Genomic DNA, 20,821 nt, shown 5'->3' with positions numbered 1-20,821 from the left:
AATAAAACTCCTTAAAGAAAACATAGGGGAAACACTCCAGGAAGTAGGAGTGGATACAGACTTCATGAATAGGACCCAAAAATCACAGGCAACTATAGCAAAAATAAGCAGGATTTTATCAAACTAAAAAGCTTCTGCACAGCAAAAGAAACAATCAACAGAGTAAAATGACAACTGAGTGGGAGAAAATATTTGCAAACCATACATCTGACAGGATTAATATCCAGAATATACAAGGAACTCAAACAACTTTACAGCAAAAAAACAAATAACCCAATTAAAAAAAATGGGCAAAGGAGCTGAACAGGCATTTCTCAAAGGAAGGTATACAAATGGCCGACACATGAAAAAAATGCTCAACATCACTCAGCATCCGGGAAATGCAAATCAAGACCACTTTGAGATACTATCTCACTCCAGTTAGGATGGCTAACATCCAAAAGACTGAGAATTATAAGTGCTGGAGAGGTTGTAGAGAAAAAGGAACTCTCATACACTGTTGGTGGGGCTGCAAAATGGTGCAGCCTTTATGGAAAATGGTATGGAGGTTCCTCAGACAATTCCAGATAGATGCACCATATGACCCAGCTATTCCACCACTGGGAACATACCCAGAGGAATAGAAATCATCATGCAGGAGGGATACCTGTACTCCAATGTTTATTGCAGCTCTATTTACAATAGTCAAGAGTTGGATCCAGCCCAAATGTCCTTCATCTGATGACTGGATAAGGAAACTGTGGTCTATCAATACAATGGAGTACTATTCTGCTATAAAAGAGAATGAAATACTACCATTCACAACAACATGGATGGACTTAGAGAAAATTATATTAAGTGAAACAAGTTAGGCACAGAAAGAGAAATACCACATGTTCTCACTTATTTGTGGGAGCTATAAATAAATAAATAAATAAACACACGATCAAATCAAGAGGGGGTGGGGGAAGAAGACAAAATAACCACACAAATTCTTTGAACTATTTAAGGCAAGTGAACAGATATGATTGGGGGGGCGGGCAGGGAAGGGGTGGAGAGGAACAGGTAAAGGGGCATGAAAATCAACGACAATGTATTTTGAGAAGTAAAATAAAAAATAATTTTAAAAAGTACCCCAGTGTGGTAGCACAGAAAATGCTCACACCCAACCCAGAAAGGCTTGGAGGTGTAAAGGACGTGCTGCTTTCTTCCCACTGAATGAGCGAGTCTTGCTGTTGTTGTAGTTGGATTGTTGTTCACCTAAAAGCTGATTCAGGGCTTCCAGACACTGCTGAGATCAGAAATTAAACAAGCCTTATAAGAAGCAATTAGGCAGTCTTTTAATCAAGAACCTTGAATGGTTTCTGCATTCTAATAAAATAACTCCCCTTTAGGGAATCTATATAAGGAAATGAATATCCTATGCAGAGAAAACTCATGCATGGCCATTTACTTCAGCATGGCATGGCTATTACTGGGACAGTGACAGGTTACACAAGGAAAGCCACAGGCACAGTTGGAGTCTCCTTGACAGCACAGGCAGCAGAACACCTACGGAAAGTCACCCAAGGCAGGACCTGAGAAGCCTTTGCTCAGGCAGAGATCCATGGTCCCCAGTCACCCTGTGAGCTCTGCCACTGTACACATGGTCCACATAGAGAGAGTATCTCAGCAGGATGAGAGATTTTGGAAACTGGAGCTGCATGTGAGATGCAAGCAAGTCATGCCAAACCACTAAGACGAGTACTGAGGAACTATCTCAGGACAGGGGAAGACATCCTTCTAAGCAATCCAGTCCCCAGTATGTCTGGAGTCTACTCTGGCAAGCCCCCCATATCATGGAGAGTAATTAGGAATGTTAAAAGAAAAGCTTTAGACTAATGAAATTTAGCAAAGCATATTTGAGCACAGAAATAATTCATGAATTAGGCAGCACCCCAAACCAGTAAAGGTTCAGAGAGCTCCAGTCAGCAATGTGGGCAGGCAATATTCATAGGCAAGAAAAAGGAACTAACATACAGAAACAGCTTGATTGGTTACAACTGGGCATTTGCCTTGTTTTTTGTTTGAAAGTAAAATTATATTTAATGTTTTATTCAATATTCATTAAATATCATAACAGTGTTGAGATAATAATTGATAAAAAATAAAAATAAAAAAATAAAATAATTGAAAGAGAGGATACAGAAACATCATTGTTTACAAATGACATGACTACCTCCATTGAAACCTCACCCCCCCAAAAAACTACTGACAAATTATAAGAAATATAGAATACATAGTACAATTCACATTTCTGTAAAAATTTGACCACAATTTTTATAGAAAAGCGTACATTTAAATAAATGTATGAAAGAAAGGAAATAAACATTCTAGAGCAGTCATGTGTGGTAGAAGAGAGATGTAGTTGAAAACGGGGAATAAAAATGGTTGCCAGGAGCTGGAGTGGAGTGGAGAAGGGGGAGATGTTGGTTAAAAGGTACAAAGTTTCAGTCAGACAGGAGGAGTATATTCTGGAAATCTACTGTACAGCATGGTGACTATAGTTAACAATAATGTACTATATACTCATCAAATGCTAAAAAGTGGATTTTAAATGTTTTCAGCACAAAAAAGTAGGAATGTGAGGTGATGGACACGTCAATTAGTTTGATTTAATCATTCCACCTGTATACGTGTACCAAAACATTATGTTGTATACAATAAATACAGACAACCTTTCATTGGGCATTAAATAAATAAGAAAACGGGGGATAAAGAAGGAAAACATTTTAAAAATTAAATTTAACTAAGCAAGAGCCTAGCAGGGACTCATGGTGATAGTGGTATGTAAAGCAGGGTGCACTGACTCAACTCTATGTTCCTGAGGTCCTTCAATTAAAAAGGGTGTGGGGGGCCTGACATCAACATTACCTCCTGAAACAAATAAAATAAAGCCTTAAAAGTTATAGGCTTATGCACTAATTTTTCTGAACAATTTCATTCCCTCCCTCCAGCCACACCTCCTAAGTCGTGCATAACACTGGTTTTCCTGATTGATCACTAGGATAGGTGTTTTTCCCCTTATCTCTTGAAGTGAGTACCACAGCCAGCACATTTCTTTCAAGCTTACCCCAGTATCTAGGAGATCACAGTAGTTAACAACGCAGACAAAATGAGTTCTGTGGCACCAATAATATAACTTGACAGTTTCATTCAGAAAACACAAATGAAACATTACTAATTTAATGCCAGACTCTTCATAAAGTCAAGATTGGCTTTGTAATATCAACATAAATTATTCTAAAAACTTATGAGTAATGTAGAAACTACTGAATAATTTCATTTTTAATTCTCAGCATAGTGCTAACCAGAAAAATAGAAATATATGTTCCTATCTCTAGTAGGCATCCTCAACATTCTAAGAGTTAAGAGTCCTGATTCTTTGATTAGTAGAAAATGAGTAATAAGGTAGTAGAACAGATGTGTACGTTTGATGTGTTTGTGTGTGTTTGAGGGGGAAGGAGAGATTTAAGGAATGGATAAGAGAAGATGTAAAAAAGAAAATAATCCTGGGAGGAAGAATAAGAGTCCTAGCTAGATAAGAAACTTTGAATAAAAGTCAAAGTCAAGCAGATTCCAGTCTCTTAAGGCCTCTAACTAACTATAAGTGTATTATAGAAACTTTGCTAAAATCTTCTAACATGGACATTTAAAACAGCATAAGAGAATATCAATTCTTGAGAATCGATGTGTTCTTGAATTTTAATGAGGGAAAGAGAACCAGGAAAAACAGATAGAAAAATTTGGGTGAACAAAAGCACAAATCGCTGGTAACTAATATTAATTTAAGACAATTGCTTGACAGAGTCACTTAATAAAAGATAAATTTTGATAGATAAAATTAGGTAACTTGATAGGGTCATTAAGTAGAAGTTAAGATTCTTTTAAACAGTAACAAAGACTTTGTTCAGGACTATTGTGATAGGTGTCAAGACTATCACAATTGCAAGTTACAGCATATACTATTGATCCTATAGGGCAAGAAAGAGTTACTTTTCTATGTAAACTTGGGTATTATTACTATTATAAAATGTTGATAGGGATATGATTCACTCTGTCATACTAGGTTCTCATTATGTGTCTCCTTAGAAAAACAATTAATCTTAGATCTTACAAACAGAAACATTTATGCTGCTTCTGCTCAATGGTTTTGTTGTTCTGGGTGGACAATATGAATGATGTAATGTAATATTTTCTTCTTTGAATTGTCTGGCCACATCTGGCATACATTTTGCACACTGACCTCAACCTCAGCTTCATTTCATTTCTTCAACTTTTACTTTTCTTTCTCTCCACCTTTTAAAATCTTATTGACATAAGACATACACATTTTCATTGTAATCCACCTCAAATTCTTTTGTAGGAATGCAGATTATAGACAGTTCATAGATAGAAGGAAGAAAAAGGAAGGAGGGAGGGAGAAGAGGAAGCAGATATTTTGAAAGCTATATCCCAAAAGCATGACTTGGCAGCAAATCATGAAGTGTGAATAAAGTTGAGATTGAGCAACCAGGTGAGTCAGACATTACAATAAACCAAGTCAATCTAAAGAAAGACTGAATTAGCAAGATACAAGACAAATAAAAGACAAAAACTGTAGAAATGTAAGAGCAAGTATAAACAAAAGTCACCAAAAGTCCATTGTTAATTGCTATTTAGAATTGCTCATCAGTAGATTTTGAAGATGTTCTAAAATATAAAATCTGTAGGGTCAAAAAATGGTATTACCAGCGCAAAAATGGTATTTTTGTATAGGATTTAGGATTCAGCAAAAGAGCTATTTTCAAGTATTTTGTTATTGGCTTGACGATTTAACAACAAAAAACAGATATGCAGCTAAAAGCCCAGTAGAGCAGTCAAGCTTACAGATCTAACACAGGTTAACTGAAGACATAAAAGTGAGTGAAATGTGAAGGTAGTAGAATTAAGAGGTGCAAAAACCAAAGACTATCTTTTGGGAGAGATCCAAGTTAGTGAAAAGAAGGAGGAAGATACAGCCAAGATAACAGACATCAGCAAGTCTGGAAGACAAATGACAGGTTATAAAGTAATAAATGTCAAAGGAAGGGAACAAAGACCAGATTGGACAAACAGAAAACAGCTAGCAAGGTGGTAGATTTAAATCAAATCATATTTATAGTTGCAAAAATATGCTAGTAGATAGATGGTCCAAATACATCAATTAAAGGCAATGAATGCCAGATTGAATTTTTAAAATGCAAGATTCAAATATATGCTGTCTATTAAAAATTCATCTTAAATATATAAGTATAGGTAACTTAAAAGTAAAAGGATGGAAACAATATACCATGCAAATACTATTTAAAAAAAAGCTTAAGTGGCTATGTAAACATCAGAAAAAATAAATTTAAGAAAAAGAAATATTTCCAGGAGTAAAGATATTAAATAATAATATAGGAGTCAATTTCGTTTCAAGAAAAAGTAAAAATTATGAAGCATATGCATCTAACATCAGAGCATCAAAAAGCATAAGTCAAAAAAAAAGTAAAAAGAGAAACAAATACATAACTACACTTAAAGATAACAACATTTATCACTAAGTAATTGCCAGAACAAGTAGACAGAAAATCAGTAAGGATACAGAGGGCCTGAACGACACCATCAAGCAACTGTACCTGTAATATTCGCCAAGACAGATCATATTCTGGGCCATAAAATAAATCATAATAAATTTTAAAGCCATCAAATCATACATAATACATTCTCCTTCCAGAATTTAATTAGAAATCAATATAGGAAAGATATTTTGAAAGATGTTCTAAAATTTGGAAGTCAAACAACACACTTCAAGAGTTATAAAGAAAATTTAGAAATCTTTTGAATTGAAAATGAAAACTAACATCAAAAAGAAAATAAAAGCAAACATCAAATATAAAAATTTGTGAAATTCAGGTAAAACAGTGCTTAGGAGAAAATATATAGCATTAAAAATTTATATTGCAAAAGAAGAAAGGCTTAAACTCAATAAACTAAAATTCTGCATTAAGGTACTAGAGAAAAAAAAATTAAACCCAATGCAACTGAAAAGAAATAATAAAAACAAGAGCATAAATCAATGAAATAGAAACAAAAAAATGCTAGAGAAAATCATTCATGCCCTAAAGCTAGTGCTTTGAAAAGAACAATAAAATTGATAAAGATTAAGAATAACCTACTGATATCAGGAATGAAAGAGAAAATATGACTTCAGATTCTACTTGTATTAAAATGATAATAAAATATTATTAATGACTTTAGGCCTATTTATGTGATTAGGTGAAATGAACAAATCCTTTAAAAGATACAAACTACAAAAGCTTGTCCAGAAAGAAAGAAAGAAACCAAATTTCCCTATTATCTATTTTAAAAATTGATTTTGTAGTCACTGGCCTTCTCACAAAGCAAACTCCAGGGGTAGAAGGCTTCATTGGTGAACTCTACTGTACAATTAATGAAGAAATAATATCAACTCTACACAAACATTTCCAGAAAGTGGAGAGCAGGTAAAACTTCCCAAATCATTTTGAAGCCAGAATTACCCTGATACGAAACCAGAAAGAAAAAAAAAATTTTTACAAGAAAAGAAGACTGAAGACAAACATGCTTCATAAAAATGGATGCAAAAATTCTCAACAAAATGTTAGCAAATTGAATCCAACAACATAAACACAACATGAGCAAGTTGGATTCATCCCAGTTATGCAAGTTAGTTCAACCTTCGAAAATCAATCAATGTAATTCACAACAGACTAAAAGTGAAACACCATCATTATTTCAATAAACATAAATATGATTTGACAAAATTTAACATCTATTCCTGATAAAAAAGTAGAAACTCTTAGCAAACTAAGAGTAAAAAGGGACCTCCTCAATGTAATAAAGAGTACCTACAAAACAAAAGCCTAGCACTAACATCATACTTTGTAATGAAAGAAAGCTCTCTTTAATATTGAGAAAATAGTAAAGCCATCCTCTCTCTCCACTTCTATTAAACATTATCCTGAAGGTCCTATGCAGTGCATTAAGGAGTAAAAAATAAATAATAATAAAAGTATACAGATTGAAAATAGAGAAATAAAAGTTTTCATTTATGTTGTTCTACATACAAAATTACACCCTCCCCCCAACCAAAGCCAGAAGACATAATAAATTTAAGATACATGATGCAAGGTTAACAGAAAAATCCATTTTGTTTTTATATACTATCAATAATCAATGAGAAATTGACATTTTAAAAAATACCATTTACATCAGCATGAAAAAAGATGATTTCCTTAGCAACAGATATAACAAAATATTTGGAAGAAATTATACTGAAAACTACAAAACACTGTTGAGAAAAATAAAAAAGACCTAAATAAATGGAGAGATATGTAGTGTTCATAGATCAGAAGATTCAATATGTTAAAATGTAATTCTCCCTAAATTGATACACAGATTCTTGCAAAATTCCAACAGGCTTATTTTCAGAAATGAACAAGGCAATTCCAAACTTTCTATGGAAAAGAAACCTAAAATTCAAAAAAATTTCTAAAGAGAAGAACAAAGTCTGGGGATTCATATTATCTGATTTTAAAACCTAAAGGCAATGTGGTGTTGGCATAAAGATAGACATGTAAATCAGCGGAATAGAATAGAGTGTCCACAGAAAAAATATGTTGAATGGGTTTTCAACTAAGATATCTACAAAATTAAATGGAGAAAGGATAGCATTTTCAACAAATAGTGCTGGAACTCTTGGAAATCCAAATAAATAAATAAATAAATAAAAAGAACCCTGACTCTTACCTCACAAAATACACAAAAATTAACTCAAAAGGAATTACAGACTTAAATATAAGACATTAAACTCTAAAGGTTATCAAATATAAGAAAGATATTTGTGACCTTGGAATAGTCAAATAATTCCTAGATAGACATACATGCAAGTATGAGGGGTCTTGAGAAAGTTCATGGAAAAATATGTACCATAAAAAAATCTATGCATGGACTTCAAAAAATTTGTTACACCAAAATAAACTTGACCTACCTTGTTATAACATGTCTGATCAAGATCTAGTTTGAGGCACTAAGGATAAGACACCATCTTGAAAAGAGCCCCAATTGGAGCAACAGGATTTCTGCTAAAATTAAAGAATGAACATCAAATTTATGGTGAAGCTTGGGTGGGAGAATGGTGAAATCATTGATGTGTTATGAAAAGTTTACGGGGACAATGCCCCAAAGAAATCAGCAGTTTACAAATGGATAATTCATTTTAAGAAGGGACAAGATGATGTTGAAGATGAGGTCCACAGTGACAGGCTATCCACATCAATTTGTGAGGAAAAGTTTAATCTTGTTCATGCCCTAATTGAAGAGTACCAACTATTAACAGCAGAAACAATAGCCAATACCATAGACTTAGATAAGCTTACACAATTCTGACTAAAAAGTCAAAGTTGAACAAACTTTCCACTCCATGGGAGCCAAAACAGTTGCACCCAGATCAGCTGAAGACAACAGCAGAACTTTGAATGGAAATTTCAAACAGGTGGAATCAAAATCCTGAAGGATTTCTTTGCAGAATTGTAACAGGAAATAAAACATGGCTTTACCAATAGCAATCCTGAAGATGAAGCACAATCAAAACAATGGCTACCAAGAGGTAGAAGTGATACGGTCAATGCAAAAGTGGACTGGTCAGGAGCAAAACTCGTGGCAACAGATTTTGGGGATGCTCAAGCAATTTTGCTTGCTGACTTTCTGGAGGGCCAAGGAATGATAACATCTGCTTATTATGAGAGTGTTTTGAGAAAGTTAACCAAAGAAAAGCCTCACCAGAGAGTCCTTTTCCACCACAACAATGCTCTTGCTCATTTCTGTCATCAAACAAGGTCAATTTTGTGAAAGTTCCAGTGAGAAATCATTAGACATCCACCTCACAGTCCTGATTTTGCTCATTCTGAGTTTTTTGTTTCCTAATCTTAAAAAAAATCTTTTAAAAATACCCCTTTTTTTTTTCCAGTTAATAATGTAAAAAGACTGCATTGATATGGTTAAATTCCCAGGACTCTCAGTTCTTTAGGGATGAACTAAGTGGCTGGTATCATCACTTATAAAACTATCTTGAATTTGACAGAGTGTATGTTGAAAAATAAGTTTACATTTTTTATTTTTAATTTTTAATCCCAGTTTCCTCTGAACTTTTTGAAGTCCCCTCACACACAAACACAAAACCATAAATGCTAAAGAAAATTTGATAAATTGAGCTTCATCAAAATTTAAGTCTTCTGCTCTTCAAAGATACTGTTAAGAAAATAAAAAGAAAAGGCACAGATGGGGAGAAAACATTTGCAAAACCTATATCTGACAGAGAACTTGCAACCAGAATATATAAAGAATACTTCAAATTAATAAAACACTTCACCAATGAAGAGATATGGATGTAAAATAAGAACATGAGAAGACGCTCAGTATCATAAGTCATTAGTGAACTACATGTTAAAACTAGAATCAGATACCACTACACCTACCATACTGGCTAAAAATTTAAAAATTTTAAAAACAATACCATGTGTTCTCAAAGAAGTAGAACAACCAGAAAGAACTCTCATACATTGCTGATGGGAAAGCAAAAAGATATAGGCACTTCGGCAAACAATTTAACAGTTTCTTATAAAGTTAAACAAGCAGCTGCTATATAAATCAGCAATCTCATTCATGGGTATATATCTAAGAAATATAGAAATATATGTCCTTGCAAAGACGTATTCATAAACGTTTATAGCAGGTTTATTCAGAAAAGTCAAAAACTAGAATCAACCCAATTATCCATCAACTAGAGAATGGATGGATGGATACACAAATTGTTATCTATCCATAAAATGGAATATTACTCAACAATAAATAAAAGCAGACTCCTCATGAGTGCAACCACACGTAGAAGACTCAAAAGCCTTATGATTACTGACAAAGTGACAAAAGACAACATACTTTGTAATTTCATTTACACAGCATCCTAGAAAAGACAAAACTACAGGGACAGTTATCAGTTATTTGGGGCTGGGCACTGAATGCAAAGGGACATGAGGAAACTTTCTGAGGTGATGGAAATGTTCTTATCCTGATTGTTGTGGGGGTCACACTCTCTATATATTTGTCAGAACTCATTGAATTAAGCACTTTAAAAACATTAATAAATATGATTTTCAAAAAGGAATTATAAAAAATAAAGGACTTACTGCCCATCTAGGTGCAGTAAGGTCAGCTGACCAATGGAGTTGTTAATTCTTTCTTGCCTCAGCAGTTGAGCCAATGTAATGTCGTCTTCAGGGTGGCCTCCACAAATCACTGAGCAAGGCAATTGTGCAAGGACCTAACCATTTCCACCAAACATGGGACTCTTTTAACAGTTAGTCTTTGCTTTGCGGCCCCTCCATGGGCCTGGTAGAGAATGTGCCAGGTGGCCATTAAGGATTGACAGCTCCCCGTGTCCAATCCTGCCTCCACCTTTTCCCTTTTATGTTTATTACTTCCCAGTTGACCTTTTGAATTCTTAACTCCATTTCCACACATGCTTCCCAGAGAGGCCAGTCTGTGACAGATTGCATCTGAAGTAGCCTGAAATGGCCAGATGGAGTTTGGCGACTGGATCACTCACCACGAGCTCTTTAGTAATGAGAGGACTACATCCCCAGAGGTAGATGGCCCTAACATAAGGTGATAGTCCAATTGTTAAAACATTCACATGTGGTAACCTGGGAAGTTATGCCACTGAAGGGGAATGCCCTAGCCAATAGGATGATGCCAGCATTCAAAATGTATGGAGGAGTAATAAATATAAACACAATGGAATTAAATAGTTGTCACTAATTTGCATTGATTCCCTATGGGTTAATAACACAAAACTAAGTAAGGGCAATTAACCAAAATTGTAACAAAATACCTCACGCCACAAGTGTCTTTGCCAGCTTACAAAGAAGCCCTCGTCTCATAAAGTGGGCAAGCAGAATAAGATGAAGATCAAGCACAGAATTCGATATTCACAGTGGCTTAAACCCAAAGACAGTCAAATGCTCAGCAGGAGCAGGTTTGTTACATCAAAATCAGAGCTCTGACTAGAAAAATCTGGGATCCTGACAATGGGATAGGGACAACTTGAGTAGATGTTCTTGAAAATGTTAACTTCCCCCAGACTCTGAATCTTCTGAAGCTGAAGAGGTGGCCTACCCCTCTTCAATAAGAGCTAGCAAACCCCCACCACCAACATCAGCAATGCAAGAAGAAAATACAGGGTCTTTTTCCCACAAGACAAGTGTCCACCTAAGGAGATGTCTCCATTTCCTTATACTTCTACTTCTTGCCACCAGGCCTATAAAATGGTCACAGCCTGGGACAAGTCAGGTCTAAAAATGGAAGGAAGAGACATTATCCCAAAAGACCTGCTAGATCTAGACAGCACACATCAGCAAGACTAGAGGAATACTCATGGGACTAGATTCTGAGGATTCTAGACCAGAGAAATAAAAACTAAATAAGTTGGAGTTTATTGACTTGGGGCACCCTCTCAGAACACAGGGCAGAGCATTCTGGTATTGACCCCAGAAGAAGGTGCAAACTCACTGCTAAGGTGGCTCTAAGAAACTTGGAACAAGCAATGGCCTGAACTGACTGCAGGTGAAATGCCTAAATTACAGAGAGAAAACCTTGAGGAAGGGATGAAAAGGTTCACAAAAATAGCGGTATTGAAAGGACATATTACATGAGACCAGAACACCCACCAGAAGACGATGGTCCACAGAAGGACCTAGAGGATACTCAGTCACTAAGGCCATCAAAAATGTGCAGGTCAGAGTCGTGCCAGAATCATTAAGAAGCTCAGTGGTGGCTCTCCAATGCTAGCCAAGGCTGAATGCAGAAGAGCCTGTCACAGATCTTGGCTAGTTGAGAGCAATGGAATAATAGTACCTCAATGCAATAGAAGCTAAGTGGTGGAGCTTGCCATAAGAAGCCAGTGATTTGTAATTATCATAAGGACCAATGATGTCACCGTGACAACTAAGGGCACTGCAGAAGGTTATAGAGATGGTTTATAAAACATGGTATTTCTTGGGGCAAAATAGATGAGCCATCCAAAAATGTACTACTTAATTTGTATCATAGCAAGAAATCAAACAGGACTATCTGAGGCTGAGGAAAGCTATCCCAATAAAAAGGCAAATGCACTGTCTGATATCTGTATCTGATCCAGTTTTCAAACCAGGAATTTGCTGACTGAATAAGTGACCGTGTCCCAGAGGAATGGACCTACAAAACCATAGCAAGTATACATTGCAACAATCCCATCTGTTCTCCCCCAAAGGGACCTATGGGCATTTACTCAAATGAGCATACACTAAGGAAAAGGCAATACTCAGTCAGTTAATAGAGTATTGTATTCAGGGTACAAGTTGAGATTGGTATCTGGAGATCTAACGCACCATTGTGGCCCGACAGTTAGAGTGAAAGTATCTGGGGACAAATGGAGTTCTGGCCAAGGGTTAGTTTCAATAGGTTGACTGTTTTCATGGATTCACTCAGAAGTCATTGATCCAAACGTTTAATTCAGATTGTCAGACTTGGCACAAACCCTATATTGAATCCTGGAGGATGACTGTAGACTACCACAAGCTCATCCAAGTAGTAGGCCTCATCACAGCAGCAGTGTTACTTGCTGAAAAAGATTGCCGTGGTTTCAGGTAGATGCCAGGTAGCTTTTGATTTGAATAAGTTCTTTTCTTTTCCAATTAGAAAATGAGGTCAAAATCAGTTTGAATTCATGTGAAACTGACAATAATATCCACTCACGGTTTTGCCTGAGGGCTATAGTAACTCTCCTGTCCTCTGTCATTATGGAATCTGGGCTGGCTGGACAGGGACATTGCACTGATTGGAGAGGATCAACAAGAGATGGACAGCACATGGCTTTTAGAAAACACATGCACTCCAGAGGAGGGCAGATAAACCCTACAAAGATGTGGGACCTGCCACTTCATACATTTTTCCAGACGCTATACAGACTTACTAAGTATATCGGTTTCCTACAACTGCTGTGGCAAATTATCATAAGCTAGATAGCTTAAAACCACATGAATTCATTGCCTCATAGGTTTGGAGGCTAGAAGACCAAAATCAAGGTATATCAGTAGGGCCATGCTTCCTCTGAAATCTGTAGGGGAATTTTTCCTTGCCTCTTCTAGCTTCAGATGATTTGCTGGCAATCTTTGCATTCGTTGGCTTGTAGATGCATCACTGGAATCCTTCATTGACAATTGGCATTTTTCCTGTGTGTCTGTCTTCACATGGCTGTCTTATAAGGATATCAGTCATATTGGATTAGAGGCCCACTCTACTTCAATCTGACCTCATCTTTAATTATATCTGCAATGACCCTTTTCCTAAATAATGTCACATTCTGAGGTATTAGGGGTTAGGACTTCAACATATCTTTTGGGAGGGACACAATTCAACTCATAATACTCAGGGATGGACATGAACCACAGTGAGAAGGAAAATCTTCCCAATGAGCAAAACTTCAATTGGCACACCTGATAATTCACTTTGTGTGGAAGAATAAAAAAAAAGAAATGGCCCAAAGATTAGAACAGACTCAGGAAACTGGGAAGAAAAAAGTTGGGAAGATTGGAAATTAGAAATGGCATCTGGGAATGAGTACAAAGTATGAAGATTTTTATAGTACCCACCAAAAATAACGTGCAAGCCACCAAATAGACAAAAGGACTCAGTTGATGTCAGCCAGCCTTATTCAGTGCTCAGCTCAGTGCTGGCTTGATGGACGCATGAACAAAATAGAAGGGACAAAGGACATACAAGGACTCAACAGCATAGATTTCTACTTACCAAGGCCAATCTTGCTATTTCTACCTCTCAATGTCCAATCTGCTAGCAAAACAGGCCAGTGCTGAACACCTGGTATGGCACTATTCCTCAAAGAGAACAACTGGACTCTTGTTGGCAAGTTGATCACATTGGGCCCTTTTTGTCCCAGAAGGGTCAGCAGTTTATTCTCACAGGAATACGAACCTATTCCAGACATGAGTTTGCCATTTTTCCTGCTTGGCCTTAGCCAGCTCAACTATCTGGGAGCTCATGGAATGCCTGATCCACAAGCATGAAATACAGTACAATGTAGCATCCCAACCAGGGATCCACTTGATAGCTAAAACGCAGTAGGCTTATGACCATGGGATCCTCTGGTCATATCACATAGTGCTCCATCCAGAAGTTGTCAGCCTAAAGTATTGGAATGGTCACCTGAAGGCACGGCTGAGTCTCAAGCTTAGCCAGAATATTATTCAAGGTTGAGGTGCCATCTGCTAGGACACTGTCACCAGGGAAAACAGCAAGTGTCCCACTGAGCTGTCCTGCCACCCAGGGCCTTAAGCCTTCTTGTGGCTACGGAGCAGCAGGCAAGAAGAGAGGACATGATCTTGTGAAGAGTAATTGATGCTGACTAGCAGGAAAAATAGGGCTGCTGTTATAGAATGGAGATAAAGAGGAATATGTGGCAAACAGGTGACCCACATAGGCACCCCTTCATATTCTCTTATCAAATTTTAAATGAGAATGACAAATGCATCAACTCTAGCCTGAGAAGAGTAAAATTACTAGGACTTCAGTCATCTTATGAATGAGGTTTGGGTCACATCACTGAAACCTGGAGAGGTAATCAGTTGATAGGCATTTGGTTATTTTTATCTCATGAATATTCATAACCAATAAAAACTAATAATTCTGATAAGAACTTTTGTGTATGAGTTTTTAAGTGGACCTACTTTTTCAATTCCCTTGTAAATATATTTAGAAGTAGAATTGCTGGATCATGTGGTAACTCTATGTTTAACTTTTTGAAGAACTACCAAACTGTTTTACACTTTCCATTCCCACTAATATGAACTTCTGTCATTTATCTAGCCCTCAAACTCCTACAGGACAGGGACTAAGTTTTGTGCTCTTTTGTCTCCCCAGAATCTTGCACAGTGCCTAATGCAGTATGGTTGTCAATGAATATTTGTGACATTGAATCAAAGCCCTAAAATAGTTTTTTCACTTTTTGCCCATTTCTGTGACCCTCCCTCATCAAAAAATCCCCTGCCAGTATCTTTAACTTTCATCCCTCCATACTCTTTTTCCCTATGAAGATGTTGTAAGAAACATACTTCTAGACACCAGCACTTCTTGAAATGGGTGTTCTACGATTGGCTAGACCAGAGGATTAGGATCTTCTTGGAGTTGCTCTCCTGCACATTAGAGAACTTAATGTAAGATAATCCAGTAGTAGAATCAAATGTCTCTGAGTTGGTACCACTAGGCAGGGAATCAGATGTTGATGCATATTGTTGAAGTGATCATCTAGCAAATATAGGCACAGGACATATTTGGCTCTAGGAAACTCTCTGCTAGCCCTGCTGTCAACAACACTAAAAAGGACCTGGCAGAGAAGGGAGCAAAGTGACTTCCACATGGGGCAAGAGACAACATATGGGACCCATCCCGTTACAAAGGCAACCAAATAATATCTGCAGATGAAAGGGCCTTCCAATCCTAGCAGCTCTGGGTGGGGATTAGCCTCCCATAACTGACACTTAAGTAGCCTGATGACTTCCAGGTCTGGCCAGTTAAACAGACTATTGCACAGAGGAAAGGACCTGCTTTGATCCTTAAACACAAAATGGACATGTGACACAGATGCAACTTATACTTTAAACATGACCAACTCCTCTTAATATAAAATAGGTTATATCTCTTTTAAAATCACATATTACACCCCATAAAGAGGTATAATCAAAAATAAATTTAATTTCAGCATTGCAAAAAAAAAAAAACCACATACGAACATACATACATTTTTTTGTAAAATCTTACATAAATATTTCCACTTCTGCTCCCAACTGATAGATATTTACTGATTCTCACAGAAAGACAAGACTCTCCCTGACATTTTATAAAATATACATTACATTGTACATATACCATTTACATCATTTCAATTTTTTTAGACTAGAAGTAGAGATTGACTATGTTCAATAAGTTATTGAAGTTTTATATAAATTACCTGCGGTAAGCAGGATGCCAACCCAAGGATGTTCATTCCCTAATCCTAAAAACCTGTGAATATGTGACAGTACATGCCAAAAGGGACACTGCAGATGCAATGAAGGTTACAGACCTCAAAATAGGAAGATTATCCTGGATTATCTAGATGGGCCCAATGTACTCACATGAGCCCAATGAAGGAGAGAACATTTCCTGGCTTGAGTCAGGAGAGGCGCTACATAAGGGGAAGTTGGAGAGATCTGCCAGGTGAGAGGTTCTCGACTCACTGTCAGGGTGGGGGGGAGGGAAGTACATGGAAAGCATAAAAAGGAATGCGAGCAAAGACCAGCCGCCAAATAACAGCCAATGAGAAAATGGGGACCTCAGTCCTACAATCAAGGAACTGAATTTGGCTAACAACCCAGATGAGTGTGTAAGTGGATTCATTCTCACAGCCTCCAGACAAAAACTCAGTCCAGTCCAGCCAACACCAGGATTTCAACCTTGCGATAAACCGCAGAGAACCCAGCTGGGCCACACTGTATGTACAGCACTATGAATAAATAAATCTGTGTTGTTTTAAGCCACTAACTTTGTGGTAATGTATTATGGCATCAACAGAAAATATTGCTGCCATTATATATCCCCAAATATCAGTATGATAAGTTTCAATATTCTATGGTTCTAAAACACAATAACCATTAGAACAGTCACTGAAAATTGCATATTCCCAGGACCAACATATTCCACCAAATGTTATTTTTTATAATGAGTACGTGGGAAATTTCTACTCATAATTACTGGGTATTTTTAAAGATGTTATCTGAGAATAATATAGTGATTTCTAAGTAAATCCTCTCCAACATTTATAACTTAATGATTCATTTTTAAAAATTAAAGAGATGATTGCTTTGCCAAGGTTTTTTGAAATTGTCTCACCAGTTAAATGCAGTAAATTTTAGGAATACATCTCTTTTATTATATGTTTTAATATATTTTATTAGATTCATATTTTATATAACCATATATTAGTCACATTAACAAAAGCCAGTGATTGTTAATAGAGTTGAATGAATCAATGTTTAGAAAAATGTGAGAAAATAAGTGATGCCAAAGATTTACAGGCCTCAAAAGTACAAGGAATTTTAAGGCAAACGTCACTCATATTTTTAGTATGTAACTACATGAAACCAATAACACTGAGTTACTTTGTAAGAGGACTTTATTGGTATGATGGCCATATTTTGGTATTTGTATTTCTTCAATTAGTAGCTTAAAGTTGCATGTGGCTTTACTGGAAGCACATGACAGGTCCACCCCTGCCTAATCTGCAGAACACATGCTTAGGATATTCCAAGTTTTACCTGCTCCAGCCAATGTTCCTAAACTACAATGATGCCAACAAAATTAGTTTTCCAGAGATTTTAGAATATAATATAAAATCTGGATTTGGAACATGGACACTTACTTTTTCTGAGTTCTTTCAGCCAGCCTTACAGTCTCAATAGCTGCCTTCCTTGCTTCAAAATCTTCCCTTTTCACTATCTCTCCAATCCCTCGGTAGCCTAGCTCCACCAACTGGCGGGCCAGGCTTTCATCCTAAAGAGAAAATAATTTGGTAGATAACGCTGATGAATGAGACATCTGATTTTCTCCAATGTATACAAAACAATTGTTTTAAATGACAAATGAAATGTATTTTTAAATGAGACAAGATCTATTAGCTATAAAAAAAAAAACTAGAATTCATTTTAACAATATATTTATACACATCTGATTTGGTCTTCCCTTTCCCATAGCCATAAGATGAGAAAAAGAATAAAGTCAACCACTAAATTTTCTCTAAGGGGCTGAGGACAAAAGTCTGTGTGTTTTTAATAAACTTACGAGAACAGCTGTGGATAATTAATAGAGGATCTTTAAAGCAAGAGAAAATTAGAGACAATAGTGCTCACACAAGAAAGCCTTTTTAGAAACCAAGGGCACAAAAAGAGAATTATGCTGCTTTCAGAAGTTAAACATTTCAGAGACTTAGTTCCTTGAAGTCAATTAACTGTTGACACAGAAAATTATAACTTCAAATACAAAATAAAGCAGAGCAGATGAATTTCCTACTTCACTAAAAAGATATTGTTTCCATATAATGTTGGTACCAATAAAAATAGAAAAGTAGAAACCCAAGAAGATAACCACAAAAAGTTTTAAACTTAAAAAATAATCCTGACACTATTTCATGTATATTTCAGTTCCTTTAAGATTTGTCTCATACATTTTTGTCACTTGCATGGTATACGCAAAAATGAATATATTTGCCCATGATTTGAAGAAGTATCATTTTACACGAAGTTACTAGTATAAACTATTACATAAAAATATTTATATATTAAAAATGGTCATTATCATCTTAACTAAGTATAAAATATCTGGAATATAGTGAAAACTGCATATATTTTATTGTTATAGACCCTTAATTAGTATATCACTGCTGAATGCAAGAACTGTCTATCAGTTAAATAAGAAAACTTAAGATGGCTTGTTCATAATCTATTCAACTCATGGTGGCAATCTAAAAGTTATAACTATTCGAACAAAACCAAAAAATTTAGACACTATAAAACTAGTGAAACACTAGAAAGCTACTACCTTCCTTTACTAAGCATCAAAAGCAAACACTGAACGTGTAGCAATGTGTATACATTTGCCAAGCTATTACAATGCAAAGCACAGGCCTTGGAAGGCCCAAGTCTATTGGCCTCGTTTCTGAGATGTTCCTCTGCTTAGAGTTTATTCCTATGCTTGTTAGCATGAACCACAAAATTGAGCAAATGTCTCCACCTAGTGGAATTAATCTTTAATAGGTTTTTGTGGCTTTTTTTTTTTTTTTTTTTGGACACGGAACAGCTAGTTAGGAAAAATAAGTTTTATTGATGTACAATCGAGCTAGTCATCTATAGCTGAGCCATTAATTTACTGCATATTATCAGGTTGCTAGGAGAGAGGAGAACAAATGTCCTCAACACAGAGAACTGATTATATTTTGTAATGAATATGCTAATTATCCTGATTTGATCATCACACATCGTACACAGGTATTGATACTCAACTCAACTCTGTACCCCATAAATATGTATAATCAATTACATGTCAATTAAAAATAAACACAAATGTCTTTGCAGAAAAAAATCTTTAATAGGAAATGCAATGCAGATTTGGAGTTTGAGTTACAAAAGTGAGGTCATTTGAGTATGACTTTTCTTAAATATATTACTAAAAATGAGTTTATAGAAAGGACTCTCAGCTCAGCAAGACTGTGGGACTCTTCTATACAAATGTAAATTCCTTGTGGTCAGCATAGGATTTTATATAATAATAAAGACCATTAAAAAGTTGCTGTATTATTTTATACACAGTGGATTTTGCATTCTTGTGTGCCTTACCTGGGTTACACAAAATCATCTGGATATTCCTGTGCTCACCAACACTAATCTATATCGCAACAGATGGCATGATCTATCGAGAAACAAACAGAAAGTCTATAGTGGTTGCCTCGTCTACCATTATCATGTCCTAACTGGTAGACTCACAAGTCATCTCTCCACCATGACAACGTACTTCTTTTTCTTTTTCTTTTTTTTTTTTTTTTTTGCCGGTAAGGGGATCGCAACCCTGGGCTTGGTGGCTGGCCCAGACAACGTATTTCTTGTGTCTCTGGAAACATCCTAGGTAAGGGCACAACTACTAGCCCAAAGGAAGGATAATACTCAAGCTTATCCCAGGAATCTGAGCCTTTCTTGGGGAATGTTGCTTAAAATGCAATCTTGCCTTGCATATTCTAACAACTTTTTTCCAGACCTCCAAAATAATGTCTTTAAGGAACACAAAATGGACAAAGTCTCACTTAATGCCAAACACTAAGACTTGATAGCTCCACCATCGCCAGAATCCAGAAGAATTTTCCACCAACTATAAGGGAGATAGACTTAAATTGTAAAGTAAAATCAGTAGTCCACTTGCAAGTTAGCTTAAAAAAAGTTGTACATCCTTTCTTCATTTCGTGCCCTTGGATTCAGAAATGTGAAATCTATGACAGAAAGCTGGTTTCTGGCCACTCACCTCACAACTAAATGGGTGCTACTACTTTCAGTCTATCTTTTCCTCTTTACAAAAGTAATATGTGATTGTTGTGGAAAACTTAGAGACATAAGACAAACATATCACCCATATCATATATCACTCATAACCTTACCACTCAGAGAAAATCACTGACGTCTTGGAGTACAGCCTTTCAATCCTTGCTCTTGGCATATGTTTGGGTGTGTTGGATTTCTTTGAACTAAGTTAGAATCATGCTGTGCAGTCGCTCATGGCCGACTTCTCTGACATTTAATAATGCATCTTGAACACCTTTACAGTTAGTATACATACAACAAAATTTTAGTGATTACATATTCCACACACTCTGTGAGGACAGGTATTATACATAGTTCACTATTGTGCCTTTAGCTCACCGCCTTCCTCTGACAATGAAACTGATACAAAATCCTTATTTGATTTGCATTGCTTTCAGGTTTACCATCTGTTCACACCTTTATCAGCCATTGCATTTCTTCTTTTTGTATTGTCTATTTTAAATTGTTAAATGAATCCTTTGCTCATTTATTACCAATTTGTAACAACTTTGTATGTGTATTAAATGTTTATTAAATGTCTGCAAAATATCTGC

General features: G+C 36.1%; 1 protein-coding gene across 1 annotated transcript in view; it reads right to left on the bottom strand.

Moving 5' to 3' along the window:
• Positions 1 to 20,821, bottom strand: part of CFAP299 (cilia and flagella associated protein 299) — a 603,823-nt gene that overhangs the window by 570,876 nt on the left and 12,126 nt on the right. Inside the window, exon 2 of the mRNA XM_063107460.1 lies at positions 17,567 to 17,697. Coding sequence (XP_062963530.1) covers positions 17,567 to 17,697 — 131 coding nt within the window. The remainder of the gene's footprint in view (positions 1 to 17,566; positions 17,698 to 20,821) is intronic.

The sequence above is a fragment of the Cynocephalus volans genome, chromosome 9, assembly GCF_027409185.1.
Source record: "Cynocephalus volans isolate mCynVol1 chromosome 9, mCynVol1.pri, whole genome shotgun sequence".
In the NCBI taxonomy this organism is placed as follows: Eukaryota; Metazoa; Chordata; class Mammalia; order Dermoptera; family Cynocephalidae; genus Cynocephalus; species Cynocephalus volans.
This window is presented reverse-complemented; position numbering and strand designations above follow the sequence as displayed.